Source organism: Terrapene carolina, unplaced genomic scaffold (assembly GCF_002925995.2).
Source record: "Terrapene carolina triunguis isolate 2854851 unplaced genomic scaffold, T_m_triunguis-2.0 Scaffold33911, whole genome shotgun sequence".
NCBI classification, from domain to species: Eukaryota; Metazoa; Chordata; order Testudines; family Emydidae; genus Terrapene; species Terrapene triunguis.
The window spans coordinates 7996706-8012008 of record NW_020698262.1 but is presented as its reverse complement, the minus strand read 5'-3'; the positions used below and the strand labels follow the sequence as shown (position 1 = coordinate 8012008).

The 15303-nt window shown below is 44.2% G+C and overlaps 1 protein-coding gene across 1 annotated transcript in view; it reads right to left on the bottom strand.

The window, feature by feature from the left end:
- LOC113409647 (cadherin-13) overlaps nt 1-15303 on the bottom strand; it is a 746582-nt gene that overhangs the window by 37525 nt on the left and 693754 nt on the right. The window contains exon 11 of the mRNA XM_026663796.1: nt 3661-3803. Within this exon, the coding sequence (XP_026519581.1) occupies nt 3661-3803 (143 nt within the window). The remainder of the gene's footprint in view (nt 1-3660; nt 3804-15303) is intronic.

The following is a 15303-nucleotide window of genomic DNA, read 5'->3' as shown; positions in this document are numbered from 1 at the left end:
AGAACGTGCTGGAATAACTGTAACACATTCTGTAGCTAAATATATCCCAGGCAGTGTGGCTAGCAATGGGAATGTTTAGGCTTCTCATCCCTTTATTGTATGACTAACTCTGACATGCAGCATATTAAGGTCAGGCTTGAGGACTCCAATTCTGGAGTCAAAGCACTACAACTGCCTTCTAACTGAATGCCTTAGTCATTAGTTTTTAATAAGGTAAAAAAACAAACTTGCTAGAGACTGAATAGCTGTAACCCAGGTTTATTAAACTCCAACACTATTAAAATCAGAGGAAAAATCTACAGGTGCCTTCCCAAGGCATGTATTCAATTTCTCAGACTTATTTTTATGAGCTTAAGTTTATGACTTAAGGCAAAGTCTGCAGCAGTTCAAGCTTCCCCAAGTGGCTCAAACTTGACTTGGAGGTGAGAAGATAGTTCAAGTTCCACCCAATACTTAGTCAAAGCTAGAATTAAACAGATGCTACTTTTTAGGCCATATCAATCACAGAATAAAGAGCCCTATGATGTGTTATTAATAGATAGAGAACATGTTTGCATTGGCCAAGACCAAATCCACATTTAATGAAGATCAAATAAATATCTGCTCTCTTTTCCTGGCTAGTGGCCACATGTGATGGCTGGAGAAAAAACCTACAGTGTGTGCCAGAACACAGCCTTTGAATAAAAGACTCTGTGGTTGAGTGTCTTTTGCCTCCCCTCTCTCCTTGCTCCAAGACCCTTGGTCACATGCATAATTTGAACTGGCTGAAATAACACTGTTTTCAATTTACCACCCAATCTGTTTGGACCACTTTTAATCTTCCAAGAACAGCCACTATCACACATCATTCTAACCTTATTCACTGAGTTAAACTAGAATATATTCAGTAAACTGAAAAAATGACCTTTCCCTTTGGAGTTTATGGATACTGCAGCTCTCAAAAAGAATGTATGCAGGGTATTTTCATTTGATTTTCATTCAGTTAATTTAACCTTCTTTTAAAGTCCTGGAAGAATTTTATATTCATTTTAGATTATTCTACCACCAAGCTACATATATTATTTAGCTGTAGGAAATGTAATAAACCTTTTCAAACTGGGCATTAAAGTTAACTGACTAGAAAAATCGAGCAGAATCCAGCATGGCTGGTTAGCACTTTTTGGTGACCCATCAGTAGGGGAAGGAGGGGAGTAGGATGTGCCTCACTTTGCTTGGAGGTGCCCAATAATGTCAAAGTTGATTGACTACCATGTTAACAGTACCTTAGAACTACTTCAGATAGACACATAACAGACTTCCTTAATGATGTGCTGCCATTGAATATGGCTTCCCAAGTACACTGAGAAAGTTCTTTGTACCAGTCCTCTGTGAAACCTGCTCCTCTTGTTTTTCTGAGCAGTGCACAGGTGCCTTTCCCTCTTCTTGTCCATCCGTTCTGCCCAATATCTGGCAAAGAATCCTGGCAGCAGTGAGCTGAGATTCTCCAGTCAGAATGCATGTTGTCATGGAGGTATTCAGGTGCTTCATAGCTGGGTGACCTCGCTCTGTACTGAGATGCCCACTTCCAACTGCCTCCTAGCATCTCTTATTACCTGCACCTGTTTGAATGATGCTACAGATGACGTTAACTACAAAAAAAAACAACTGTGCTGCGGTCTGTACAATTCCTTTTGCATACAGCCATGATGCTCAGATACTGTGACATGAGAACCTACATACTTGTAGAACAGGAAAAAACAATCACTCTGACTGTGCCTGCACTGGCTGGTGTCTGCACCTGAAAATATTCAAATGTTTTGCTCCCTCATTTCTCTCTCTCTCGCTGATAATTGGTGGGACAATTTCCCCCTGCTCCTGCATACAATTCTAAGCCTCTGCTTCCTGACTCTTGAGTGTCTACAGCTTTGCCCTTGATGCAGACACAGTGGCAAAATGAGGACAGACACATGGATGGATTTTTAAGAAGCAGGCTGCAACTGCTATTAAATTTAAATAGAGGGGAGGGGCATTACCCGCCCATCATCCATACTCTCCTATACCAGGCATTTAATTGGTTCCAGTTTGGGGGTTACAGGGCTCTTACCATATGGCCCCCACTCCAGGTTAAATCCTGGGAACTGAGGAATGCTGGCCAATCAGAACCCCTCCCCTCCAATTGTGAGTGAAAGAGACTTCAAGGGGAGAGGGAAGGAGCTATCTGGTGTCTTCCTCCTTTGCTGAAGGGCTGTTCCCGTTCACTGCTGGCCCCAACAAGCTCCCCTACCGACTGAAAATTAAGCCATAAGTAATTTGATCCCAGTTTTCCTATTGGCTCAATATACGATTACAAGGGGTCCCCGGTATCCATCTCCCACTTATCCGTCATTTAGTATCAACAGGGGACTGTGTTCTGATTCGCATCAGTCCCGATCCACATATCCGTCGCTTCACCTTTTGTGTGGCTTTTCTTTGGGTGCTTCCCCCCGTATTCAGGAGGTGCTGGGAGGGTGGGGGAGGAGCAGGAAAGGGGTGCGCTCAGAGGAAGAGGCAGATCTGGGTGGGAAGAGGCGGGGCAGGGTGGAGAGGGGGTGGGCCACTATTTCTTATCGGGAAAAATTCACCAGTATCCGTCGTTTCAGTATCCATTGCCCTTTTCAAGAGCACAACCCTGACATATACTGGGGACCCCCTGTATCTTTCTGATGCTATTATAATTAAGATACATTTGTGAAAAATGATTAGCCAGCAAACAAAGGTAAAGGGGTAGGTTTAGTGCCACATTTCTTCTATGGAAATTACACTAAGAAACACATTTATGAATATACAAGTAAATCACGTCTACAGAGGCTTCTGTTTTCTTTTTGCATTGAAGGAGATGATTCCCTTTTCTTGTCCGACCTAGCAAACGTTTCCTGAGCCAAGTCATGTGATTCAAAAAATGTGAAATTACCCTCCTAAAAAGAACATTTTACAATTCATCACCAGGGCTAAAGCAACTGCAGCTGTGGGAAAGGGTTAGCATATTAGCTGTTCTATTACATACAAAGGCTTTCTTTATTTTGTGCTTTCAGCTCTGGAGATTTGCAGGAATGTTCAGGCTTTTCTCTACATTTTTATGTGCGACAAAAGTCACTTGTAGTGAATTTTTGCAACATACTTTAATTTAGATTATGCTAGACAGAAGAAACTTTAATACACATAATATGTAAAAATATTGCATTTTAACAAGGGGTTTTAATTATGCTTTTATTGTCACTGTCATTATGTGTTAAATAGGACAGAATTCACCATATCCAGGATGAGTTTGTTATTGGTGCCTTAGGCTTAATAACAGCTCAAATATTATGAAGAAATTAACTCTGATAAAGATGATTTATTATTACCCAAGTACATTCATCACATGCATTGTTTAGTATTAGCAGTGAGGGCTCTGTAGGATTAAATGTCTCTAGCCTAGCCCCCAAACCTATGCCAGTCTAAGTTTGAAGTCTAACTTCCTCCCCACTTACTTTTTGTCTCTATTTGTCTACAAATATCTTAGACACTTAGGTGCCGATTTAGCAAATTACTTAAGCCTGTGCTTAACTTTATGCATGTGCTTTTTTGAAAAGTGGCCTTCAAGGGGAAAAAAAAATCAAATACATTTTCAATCCAGTAATGTTATCAGCAACCCTTACTCACCACTGTCAATTGCCAGAAACAGTGCTGTATAGACGTTGTTGTGGACATAGGGTGATTCACGATCCAGGAAAGCAGTGGTGAAAATGGTACCATTTGTAGGATTAATTTCCAGCCATCCTGCTGGATCCTTGTAAACAGAATACCTAGGCAAAAAGATAAAAGCCATCAACTGATCACATATCTAAACTTGAACTGATTATGTTATTACACAAGGAGAGCCCTTTGCACGGACTGCCTTGCTTAGGAGAATCTCTTAAGCACTTTCACAAACAGTTTCTTAAGCCTCACGACACTCCTTTGAAATAGGTGATTATAATCAGACTCATTTTACAGATGGAGGAACAGACAGAGAGAGGCGAAGGCCAACATTTTCAAACATAGAGTTAGGCACCTAAATCAATATTTAAAACACAGGCAACCTGATTCTCATGGGTGCTGACAGCCTTCTGCTGTCTATCTGAGGACTTTAATACTATTGTCCATCACTATAGTATCAGACTGCTTTCCACATACAACCAATAGCAACAGTGAAGCCTGGAGTGAACTTCATCGAGTCGCTAGCACTGTTCCCTTTTCGGGAATGGGGGGGGATAGTGCTTATTTTGTTGTTGTCTTTTTCTTGGGTATTTTGGATTTTATTTTATTGGTTGCTAAGGGGTTTGGGATTAGAAGGGAATTACAAGGGTGTTTTAAATGCCATTCTTATAGTGGAAAGGATTTTTTGAAGAGCAAGGTTTTGCAGTGTTTCCCAAAGACGGTCAGATGCTGGATCTGCTTGGTCTCCTCGAAATGTTTGTTCCATATCCAGCTTACCCCCCCGCCCCGCCATCCAAGGATACTTTGTCTTCAGCTCTCACATGCTTCCTTCTGGGCTTTGTGATCTGCATTGTTCTGCTTCCACAGACTTCAAGCTGCAGGTGCTCAGACTCTGAACAATCAGGCCACTTCCAGAGTCACTTAAATATGGATATAAACCGTTGCCTTCTGGGAGCCCTGATACCTACTCCACTACTGTAGACTATGCTTCTTCCTTATCATGATCATTTAGGTTCTGATCCTGGAAAGACTTAGGCCAGTGCTTAACTTTATGCACTATGAGTAGCATAATTGAAGTCAAATTAAATGTATAACTCTTCGTAGGATCAGGGCCTAATTCTGTATGCAGTTAAATATATTGAAATAATCTAACCACAATGAGTTGAAATAACGGACACCAGTTTCCTTTTTAATTAAATATTTTAATGCCTCAAGTCTCCAATTGAAGTGCCTATTGCACAATCAATATACACGTTAACGAGAGGCTTATCTACTTGAAATGGATTGCTTTATAGGTCATAACAGTCAGCAAGTCTACCATCGGTATTCTGAATCACTATCAATTGACATGAAGCCTGTTTATTGTTTTATGAGTATCAGTGAAAAACCAGGAGTTTAGAGTGGCCTCCGTTTAAAAGGTGCACTAGGCAGGTATTGCTGCCAAAAACCATCCACCCACTGAGGGAAACAATCAAAATCAGTGGATTGTCAAGAAGAAAATAGTGCCAGAAAAGAAAAAAATAAATGAATTGAGGGTCAGCAACGTAAAGAAGCGAGCACACTGAATGCTGAGTTCAGAGGCTTGCCTTGTTTCATGTAGCTGAGACATTCTATTTATTTCAGGTACTTATATGGAAACCATTACCACAGCATTTGAGCACCTCACAATCTTTAAACATATTTATCGCCACAGTGAAATCCATTAACTTCAACTGACTTTGGACCAGGCAAAGGGCTCAGAATAAATCCTATTAAAGTCAATGGAAAGATCATCATTGACTTTCACAAGAGATGGATCATGCCCTAAATTCTGTCTTCCCAGCCTATACGAGTAAGGCCAGATTCTAATCTCATTTACCCTTGGTCAGCTCCATTAGCAACAGGGAAAGTGGTTCTCATTTGCACTGGTGTAAGTGAGATCTGACTCAAACCTTTATTCTGATGGCACAGGAAATTGAATTTGCTTTTTGATCTCCAGCTCCCAGCCCTACTAAGCTGTAGCCTGATCCTACTCCCATTGAAGTCAACACATTTTCACCCTTGACTTCTCTTGGAGCAGAGTGAGTCCAGGAGGGAAAATGCAAACAAAGAAATGGAAGCAAACACTAATGAACAGTGAGTGGTACAGTCTATCAAACGTGTATGCACTTCCACTTTAATAACCATTTAAACATTAATCAATAGTTGAGCTTTATCTCCCATAAAAATGAGTTGCTAGAATAGTAACAAGACTGATAATTATTTCATTGTACTCCTTTGTTTTCTCTTTTATTGTTGTTTTTATAACATTGCAACAAAGGTATGAACCAAAATATATATATATGGAACCACGGCAGTCTACACAATTCCCAGTCTATTGTAAGGCAGCAAAGTCTCAATTAACCCTGAAACAATTTAAGGAGATTCAACACTTTTAAAGTAATGAGAATTTAAAATGGATTATATTATCTTCCCTGATTGCTCTACAAAGCACTGTTGAATGTACAAATAAAAAAAAAAAAAGAATTGTATAACCCGTGATTTGGCTCAGGATATTGTAAAAGCAGTACTTTGTCTTTCCCACCAGATTTTTTACATATTGTACGAGTATACTGCGGTATAGTTCAGATGATTGTTCTTTGTTCCTTTTTCAAAGTGAGGGTTCTACTACCAAAAGGCTTAAAATAGACACTCATTAAGAAAAGCAATATATAAAACCATAAAAATACAGAATACAAAGACTGACTTTCTCCCCATCTACTGACTTCAAGGGGACCCGCTGGGCGTTCAACAGTTTTGAAAATCATGCCATATATTCAGGTGCCTAAGTGTGGGCTTAGCAGCCTAACTTTAATCACCGAATTTTGTAAGTCAGAGGCATGCGGACACATTTACTCACCTACATATAAATGTAGGCCCATATTCCATGCTGTGTCAAAGACCTGATTGCAGCTTGTTCTGGGGCCAGTTCTACATCAGCACTAGTGAAACTTAGAGCAGCCTCAGTTTGTTCTAATCTGTGCCAGCAGACTGTGCCCCCCCAGGCATGTTTGTCAATGGGGATCACCAGAGTATACCCTGTTTGGCTGTGCCTCGTCTCCTAGTGACATGCCCCTCTATGCCAAGAGCTGTGGGGAAGTGGGAGAGAAGCCAGCTACACCACCTCCCTTAGCTGGGAAATCCTCAGCTGAGAAGGGCTTTGTGGTTTATGGCATCACTGGAGAGGTGTAGCAGGGTTACAGCATGGGAGAGAATCTGACTTAATATGTCTGTGTGATGGGGTGCCTGCCCCACACTGGGCTCTAAGGGGTTAATAGAGCCCTTGGGAGGCTGCGTAGGAGGCAGCCAATCAGAGGGGGGCTGCGAGGAGTAGCCAATCAGGGCCAGGCTGGCCCATAAAAGAAAGGCTGCAGAACAGAGCAGCTTCAGTCACTCCCTGGAGCTTGAGGAGGGAGGTGCACTGGCTGCAGGGCCGGTGCAACCACTAGGTGGACTAGGCGGCCGCTTAGGGTGCCAAGTGGTTGGGGGCGCCAAAAAGCAGTGCCCAAACATTTTTTTTAAACAGCAGAGCACAAGGCTGCCGCTGCTCCCCGGCTCCAGAGGGGCTGCCCGCGGCACAGCCAGTTCCTCCCCCCGGGGGAGCAGCCGGCGGCGGAGTGGGGAAGGGGAGGGTGTAGCGTTAGCTGCTGCGCCTTCTTCCTCGTGCTGTGGGCCGAGCTGGGCTCCCCACCAACCCCGGGGTTCTCAGCGGTGGCGGCAGCAAGCTCGGGCTGCCTGTGCCGCTGCTGAGAGCCCCGGGGGCGGCGGGGAGCCTTGCTCGGCCCGGGGAAGAAGGTGCAGCTGCCCTCTGCTCTTCGGGCGGAGAAGCTGGGTCGCAGGGAGCCGCACCGGCCCGCAGAGCACCGGGGGGTGGGCAGGTCCAGTCCCTGGCCTAGGGAATGGTGTATGTGGGAGCAACCCCTCCCCCAGCCAGTGCCACCCCCTCCAACACCCACCAACGAGCTACCTTCTCCCCTGTGCACCCCCCACCCCAACAACCCACCCTGTTCTGCCACTTTTGCCTCTGGGCAACCTCCACCCAGCAATCCCCTCCCCAGCCACCACGGTCACCTTCACCCCTGCATCAACCTCGGAACCCCCCCCCTCCACCTGCCATCCCCCTACCCCTCCCTTGTGCAAACCCCTCTGTGCCACCTTCACCCCCCTGCAACAACCCTGGGCACAGACACCCCCCCGTCTGCCAGCCCCTTGCAACAACCCCCTCCTGCCCACTCCTCCCTTGTGCCACTCCCTCCCTGCCACTGCACCCCCTGCAACGAGCCCCTTTTGCCTCTTCAATCTCTTCCCTGCCACTACACCCCCGCCCCCTCCACCTCTTGGCCACCTCCACCCCCTGGAACAATCCCATGCACCCCCCTCTCTGCCACCTTCCCCCTGGAAGAGCCCCCATACAACCCCCCTCTTTGCAGCCCCCCCATGCCCTCTGCACTTTGTGAACATCTGGGCCCCTGGGGGGAACTTGGCCGTAGGAAGGTGGGGGCTGGACATTGGAGGGGGGGCGCAAATTGGAAGTTTCGCCTAGGGCGCAAAATATCCTTGCACCGGCCCTGACTGGCTGCCTCACAGGCTGAAGGCAGCAAGCACCCTGGACAGAGAAGTGCTGTAGGCAGAGACCCAGGGAGCTAAAGGCAGCTCCTGGCAGGCTGAAGGGGTCTGCAGGCTGAAGCAAGGGCAAAGTGAGTGCTACGGCTGCAGGGAAGTGGCCCAGGGAAATCTACCAAGGAATCAGAGGGGGCGCCCCAAGCAGTGGCCATCGACAGGGTCCCTGGGCCGGGACCTGGAGTAGAGGGTGGGCCCGGGTTCCCCCCCTACCCCCACTCGCCACTGAGGAAGTGGCTGGACTAAGTGACTGTGACAGTCCCCCAGAAGGTGGGGGGCACAAAGTGCAACACAGCCAGAGGGCTGTGTCATGAAAAGAATGCCGCACTCCTAGGAGTAACGTGGGTCCTGGGAGCAGAAGTGACGGCAGCAAGATGCCACCAGCAGAGGGCGCACTGGCTAGCAGAGCTGATCCCCGGGACATCCAGCAGGGGGCGCCACGGTGGTGAGTCCCACCCGCCCACAAGGTGCAATTGGCTTACATGGCTAAAAAAACAAGTTAAAATATTTGAAATGGCTTCATCTTTAAAGCAGTGTGGGTGTATGTATGTGTATTTATATACATATTTTCTGGGAAATATTTGAAGTCTTCCAAAGAACATCTCCTGAGGATGTTTAGCACACACACATAATGTCTGTGGCTGGCAGCCGATTAGTGGGGAAGATCATTATACAGAACAGTGGAGACAATATGGACATGGAAATCTAATCAGTGCCACGACCCTGCACTTGCCACATAAAGAATTTCATAGCTAGCAGTGAAGTAGCCAAGGGGTTACAGAAGAGCAGTCAGGCATCTAGGCACAGACCCAGATACTGCTGCTGGCAAACCATTCCAGAGCTTGGTAGCTGCCAGACACATCCCATGTGAGTCGAGGGGTCTTGGCTTTTATGACTGAACAGAATGAGAAGGAAGGCAAAATGAAGCATATTGAGCACCACCAGTGACAGAAGACGGCCGTGCCAAATGAGCACTGAACTAACATATATGTGCCAATTTGATGTTGCAGTTCTTTTGCTATGGTACATTTGAGGTTAGCAATCTAAATAAGCATGCTGGGATATGCCTTTCTCTGTTACAGGAATCTGAAGTTACAACAGAGGTTACTCAGATTGTATTGCACAAAGACTGTATAACCAACAACATGCAACGGCTGTGAAGACACTGGAACAAGTATTGCAGTCTTGGGTAGCAAAATATCAGTCTGGCTGTGCAATTCAGCTCTACTATGACAGCATGTTCCTGAACAGCTGGGGAATTTAGGCCCTGAAGCCCAGATTTTTAAAGGTATTTAGGTGTTGCTGTGTTCAGCATTGCAATGCATAACTGATTTAGAAGCCTAAATCTCATTTTCAAAAGTGATTTAGGCTCTTAGGAGCTTAAATCCCAACTGTCAATGAGATTTGGGCCCATAGGTGCCTAAATCCCTTTAAAATATGATTTATGCTCCTAAATCACTTGGGCATTGCAATGCTGAGCGCTGCAATGCTTAAATACCTTTAAAAATCTGGGCATGAGCCCACAATATGATGGGCTGGAATGGACCTGTGGCATTCTCTAATGGGGAGGAATGACGATCTAGTGCTTAAGTCACTGGACTGGGACTCCAAAGATTTGGGTTCAATTCCTGGCTTCACCACAGATTTCCTGTATGACATGAGCCATTTCATCTACACTGAGTCTCAGTTTCCAATCTGTAAAATGGGGAGATTAATCCCTACCTTGAAAAGGCATTGCAAGGATAAAATCTATAAATGACTGAGAGACATTTAGATATTACAATGATGAGGGCCACAAATGTACCTATATAGATAGAATAAGGCAGAGCTAAAGACCTCCTGTTCTTTTAAGTTTCTTCTGAAGCGTCTACAACATTATAAAGTAACAATGATGCAAAATGGAAACATAATCTAGAAAATCACAAACGAATCACACAATATTTTAACAATAGCCTTTCATTGTTAGTACAAACTGAATTTGCCCCTGAAAGTATAGGGGCAGAAGTGCATGTGCATTCATCCAATTAGGTAACCGAACACATCCATGTGACTTATGTAAGCAATCAGCTAGTCAATAATGAATCACACTGAGGTAGGGTGACCAGATGTCCTGATTTTTGGGTCTTTTTTAAATATAGGCTCCTATTACCCCCGACTCTCGTCCCGATTTTTCACATTTGCTGTCTGGTGACCCTACACTGAGGGTAAATAATGGAAAAGATGCAGTCACACTGATCTCAGGCCTGAGCAAAGCATTTTGGGTCAGATTTTTAAAGTTAAAAATGCAGATAGGTCCATAGTGGGAGTTTCAGAGGCACCCAAGTGCCCATGGGAGTTTTAAACACCTTTAAAATCTGTCCCTTTATAAAAAATAAGACTAAACACAGTTGAGTTAAATTTTCATTATTTTCCAGACATGTGATTACTGGTTCTAAAAGTGCCGACCATGGGTAAAAGGCATTTTTGCAATATTTCCAGCCTAACTGGCAGCAAGAAATGTCACAAGGAAGTCTATTCACACATTAGATTTCCACACTACATTTTCTGCCTTTAGGGGTGAAATCTGGCTCACTGAAGTCAATGGCAAAATTACCATTGACTTTAATGGGCCCAGGATTTTATCTTAGAAGTTCACTAAGTGTTCACCTTTTGGGGGGCTTATCCAAACATCTTGCGGCTTCACCCATAGTTCGGTGAAATTCTGAAACAACTGTGTCTGTCCTCATCCCTGCTAGGCCTATATTACATAAAGGCAGCTTCAGAAATTCTTCTATGAACTTTTCATGAACTGTTCAAGTAAAAGGACCAGTGGGGAATGTAACTCCATATTTTCTGTGCTTAAGAATTCATCATGAAAAGTTCCTTTTGTCCTTGAATGAAACATTCTCTAAACATGGATATTATATGATCCTTGAACCACACCAATATACATTTCATACTATTAGATGAAGTACCCTCAAACAAGAGAGCACAACTGCCTCTGAGAAATGCCTGTGGACATGTAAAAGGGACAAGTGTGGTAATTATAACAGAGAGATATTTGTTCCTCACATTTGAAAAAATGCAAATAGGTCAAGACAATGAATAAAAGATTAAATGTTTGGGCTGAAATGATAACTAATGTACATTGCGTTTCATGTGCTTTACCTTTGGGTTGCATAACCTAGAGCTTTTAAAATCGTAAGCTGTATGCCATCGTATTCTCTGCTTCCCACTGTGCCATCGATAGCATTAGTCTGTGCTGTTTACTGTTGGTAGTAGGTAGTCTTCTATCAGCAGTATAGTAGCCCTCAGTGTCCTGCAGCTAGTTCTAGATTTTCTAGAAGGTTCAGGGATGAGCAAATACGGTACAAGGAATAATTTATATGGTATTTCTGCCGCCCACAGAATAATTGTGACTAGATAGCAAGTTAAATGAATTTCTTTGCTATCCAAAAGAATTATATTTGCTGTTTGATCTGTGTTGGCTAATGGTGACCAGTTATATAAGTTACATTGCACTTTTTCTGCTATCTGATTGGATGAAGGCACAAGCACTTCTGCCTGAATATGGTCTTAGATTGTAAGCTTTTTAGGGCAGAGACTGTCATTTGCTCTGTATTTGTACACTGCCTTGCACTAAGAGGTACCACAATTTAAGTCAGTGGTGGGCAACCTGCAGCCACGGGCTGCATGCGGCCCATCAGGGTAATCAGATTGTGGGCCACGAGACATTTTGCTGACATTGACCATCCACAGGCACAGCCCCCCCGCAGCTCCCAGTGACCGCAGTTTGCCTTTCCCGGCCAATGGGAGCTGTGGGAAGCGGTGGCCAGCACACCCCTGTGGCCCACTGCTTCCCGCGAACCGCAGCCATTGGGAGCTGCAGGGGGCTGTGCCTGCGGACGGTCAATGTCAGCAAAATGTCTCGTGGCCCGCAATCAGATTACCTTGATGGGCCGCATGCGGCCCGCGGGTTGCCCACCATTGACCTAAATGATAATAACAACAATAGTTTTACATGAGAATTTGGCTTTTTTATAATTCATCTTACATGAAGTTTTGACATTTGCACCTGTAAAATATGATTGTCAAAAAGTTTGTGGAAAACAGGGATGGTTGGAAAATTTCAATGAATAAATGGAAACAGTTTCTCCCTCTTTTCCAGCAAGCTTTGGTGAATAAAGTGAACGTGTTTAAAAATATGAGTGAATAGACCAGTTGTATCATCGCATTACATGCCCAGATGTAAAGCCGCTGTAGTTTAATTCTCTACTCCATACCTTGTCTGTGCCATACAGTTCACTAGCACAGCAGATTCTTGGTCCCTCAGTTTAGTATGATGCAGAGTGTGTGCTATACTAGTAGAGACGACACAATACTACCGTAACAATAATTGAATTCTCCATTTCAACAGAAATATTAGTGATGAAATATGGAAGCCACTGCTAAGACCTGTATTGTAACTTTATCACATTAGTCGACAGGATACTACTAGTAAGCAGTTCTGGGGAAAATCAGTAATCCAAAAGGGCTTTCATATTGCCTTTCAAAACCACTGCCTGATGTGCCTTCCCATTAGGATACATAAAAGCCATAAAACCCCTAAGAAATAAAAAAGGGAATATATATATATATACTTTTTTCTTTATAACTCCTGAACAGCTCCATCTTTTATTCCTACATCCATACAGCAGGATGTTTTTACATCCTCCCCTATGGACTGAACTCAGAGGCTGGTAGCTTGCTGTTAAGTTTGATAATGCTTGGATATAAATCTGCATGTGACCACTATGGTGTTTCATACCCTGTTGCCTACCTCTTTCAGTACTCAGTGATGTTGCTCTGTAGTCAGAAAAAGTGTGTGAATGCCAACTGCTGGACTCTGATACAGCTTGTTTTCTCTGCTTCACTTTTCCATGCCTGCATTGGTCCCTTTTCTTTAAATGAGCACACGTAGTGGGAGCCGCAGTATTGTCAGAACTATCTAATTATATATTATGCTGTGTAATCTGATGACAATCATTTGAGGATAATTTATACTCTGCTATTGCTTAGGCTGTTTGCTAAGTACATGTCTGTGTGTGCAATAATTCCAAATTGAGTCTTTTTTCATAATTTATTAGCAATTCAAATAAAATTTGTCTGAAACAACACTACAATGTCAACAGTTAAGTGGCCATATGTTAGCAGAAATGAGGACAAAAATTGCATCAATATTGCCCTTTGTGCATTTACGTATAGCACTGCTGTCAGCAACTGGACATGCACTGCTGACCTGCACTGGTTAAACCCAATAACCCAAATTTCTTTCAACAACACTCCTTCACCCCATCATACTTTACGGGCCTCATGCTTTTTTGATGTGCTCACGGATGAATGTGGCAAAGGCAGATTTCGCTGTATTTATAGACATATTGGCTGCTCAGTGTACTGTTTGTACCAAATTCATGGACTTCATACAACACAACCGACTTAGTTACTAGTTAAATCACATACCCATGAGCCATTTGGAGAACTGAAACTAAAATTTGGTTGTCCTTAAGCTCCATACACACAGCCTTCTTCCGCTGGAGCTAATGGAGATCTCTTCTGGGTGGCAGTAGTGGTAGGCCATTATCCACCTTGTAGGCCAACCATTGGAAGGGACACCATTACAAGTACACACACAAAACCGGTAGATTGCATTATGTCTTTAACTACACAGTGTGCTCCATTTCAACCATGTAACATAAACCATATGAGAAAGCATTTGGATGACATGCAAGGGATGACAAGCAATCAGAAAATTTCACTTTATGGATGAAACTCAGATCAATTGCTTCAGCACACAACGTTAATGAGTCAAAGCTTAGGCATGTTTTCTACTTGGCCCCAAAATCACAGTTCAAGTTAGGTTACCACGAGGAGTAGTAATGGCAAACATACTGGCATCCTTTTTAAAGCTTGTGCATATGGTCTACTGCATAAAAGAACCACCACCTGGATTACTGATCCCTGAAGTCCGTAGGAGCTTTACTGTATAAATCTGAGCTTGTGATTTTTATGATAGTGTGACCCGGGGGATCATAAGACCCACTTGGAAACTTCACAGTATCTGGGATTTTTGACAGGAGCCTTTACATTCCATCATGTCAAAGCCCTCTTACAGGCATTTAAATTTGTGAATCAGTGGCAAGATTCTGCTGCTCCAAAAAAAGCAATTACAGCCCATCATGCTCATACATCTTTAAGTGATTACACATGAAGCTTGGGTGCTAACTTCTTTCAACACATCTTTCATAAGAAATTTTATGTCTGAATGGTAACCAGTTTTCTCAATAAAATATCCTACTTGCTTGTTGTTGTTTATTTAATTACATATTACGAGGAGGTTCGAGAAATAGCAATCCCACATATTCTCACCAATTTTCCTTACCCTTCTTGGCTAACTTTGAAACCTGGATCACAATAATACAATCCTTCAGCCAAGGAATTCTACATGCATGTTATTTCTGCTTGGATGCTGGCTGGGGAGAAGAAGGTTCTTCTTTCCCCAGCATCTTCTAGTCCAGGGCTGGGCAAACTTTTTGGCCCGAGGGCCACATCGGGGAATAGAAATTGTATGGCGGGCCATGAATGCTCAGAAAATTGGGGTTGGGGTGCAGGAGCGGGTGCGGACTCTGGGGTGGGGCTGGAGATGAGGAATTTGGGGTGTAGGAGGGTGCTCTGGGATGGGACCGAGGGGTTTGGAGGGCGGGAGGGGGATCAGGGCTGGTGCAGGGGTTCCAGAAGGGGTGCAGGTTCCTGCTGGGGGTGTGAGGTTCTGGGGTGGGGCTGGGGATGAGAGGTTTGGGGTGCAGGAGGGTGCTCCAGGCTGGGATCGAGGAGTTGGAGAGCAGAAGGCGGATGAGGGCTGGGGCAGGGGGTTGGGGAGAGGCTCAGGGGGTGCAGGCTCTGAGCAGCATTTACCTCAAGTGGCTCCCGGAAGCAGTGGCATGTCCTTTCTCC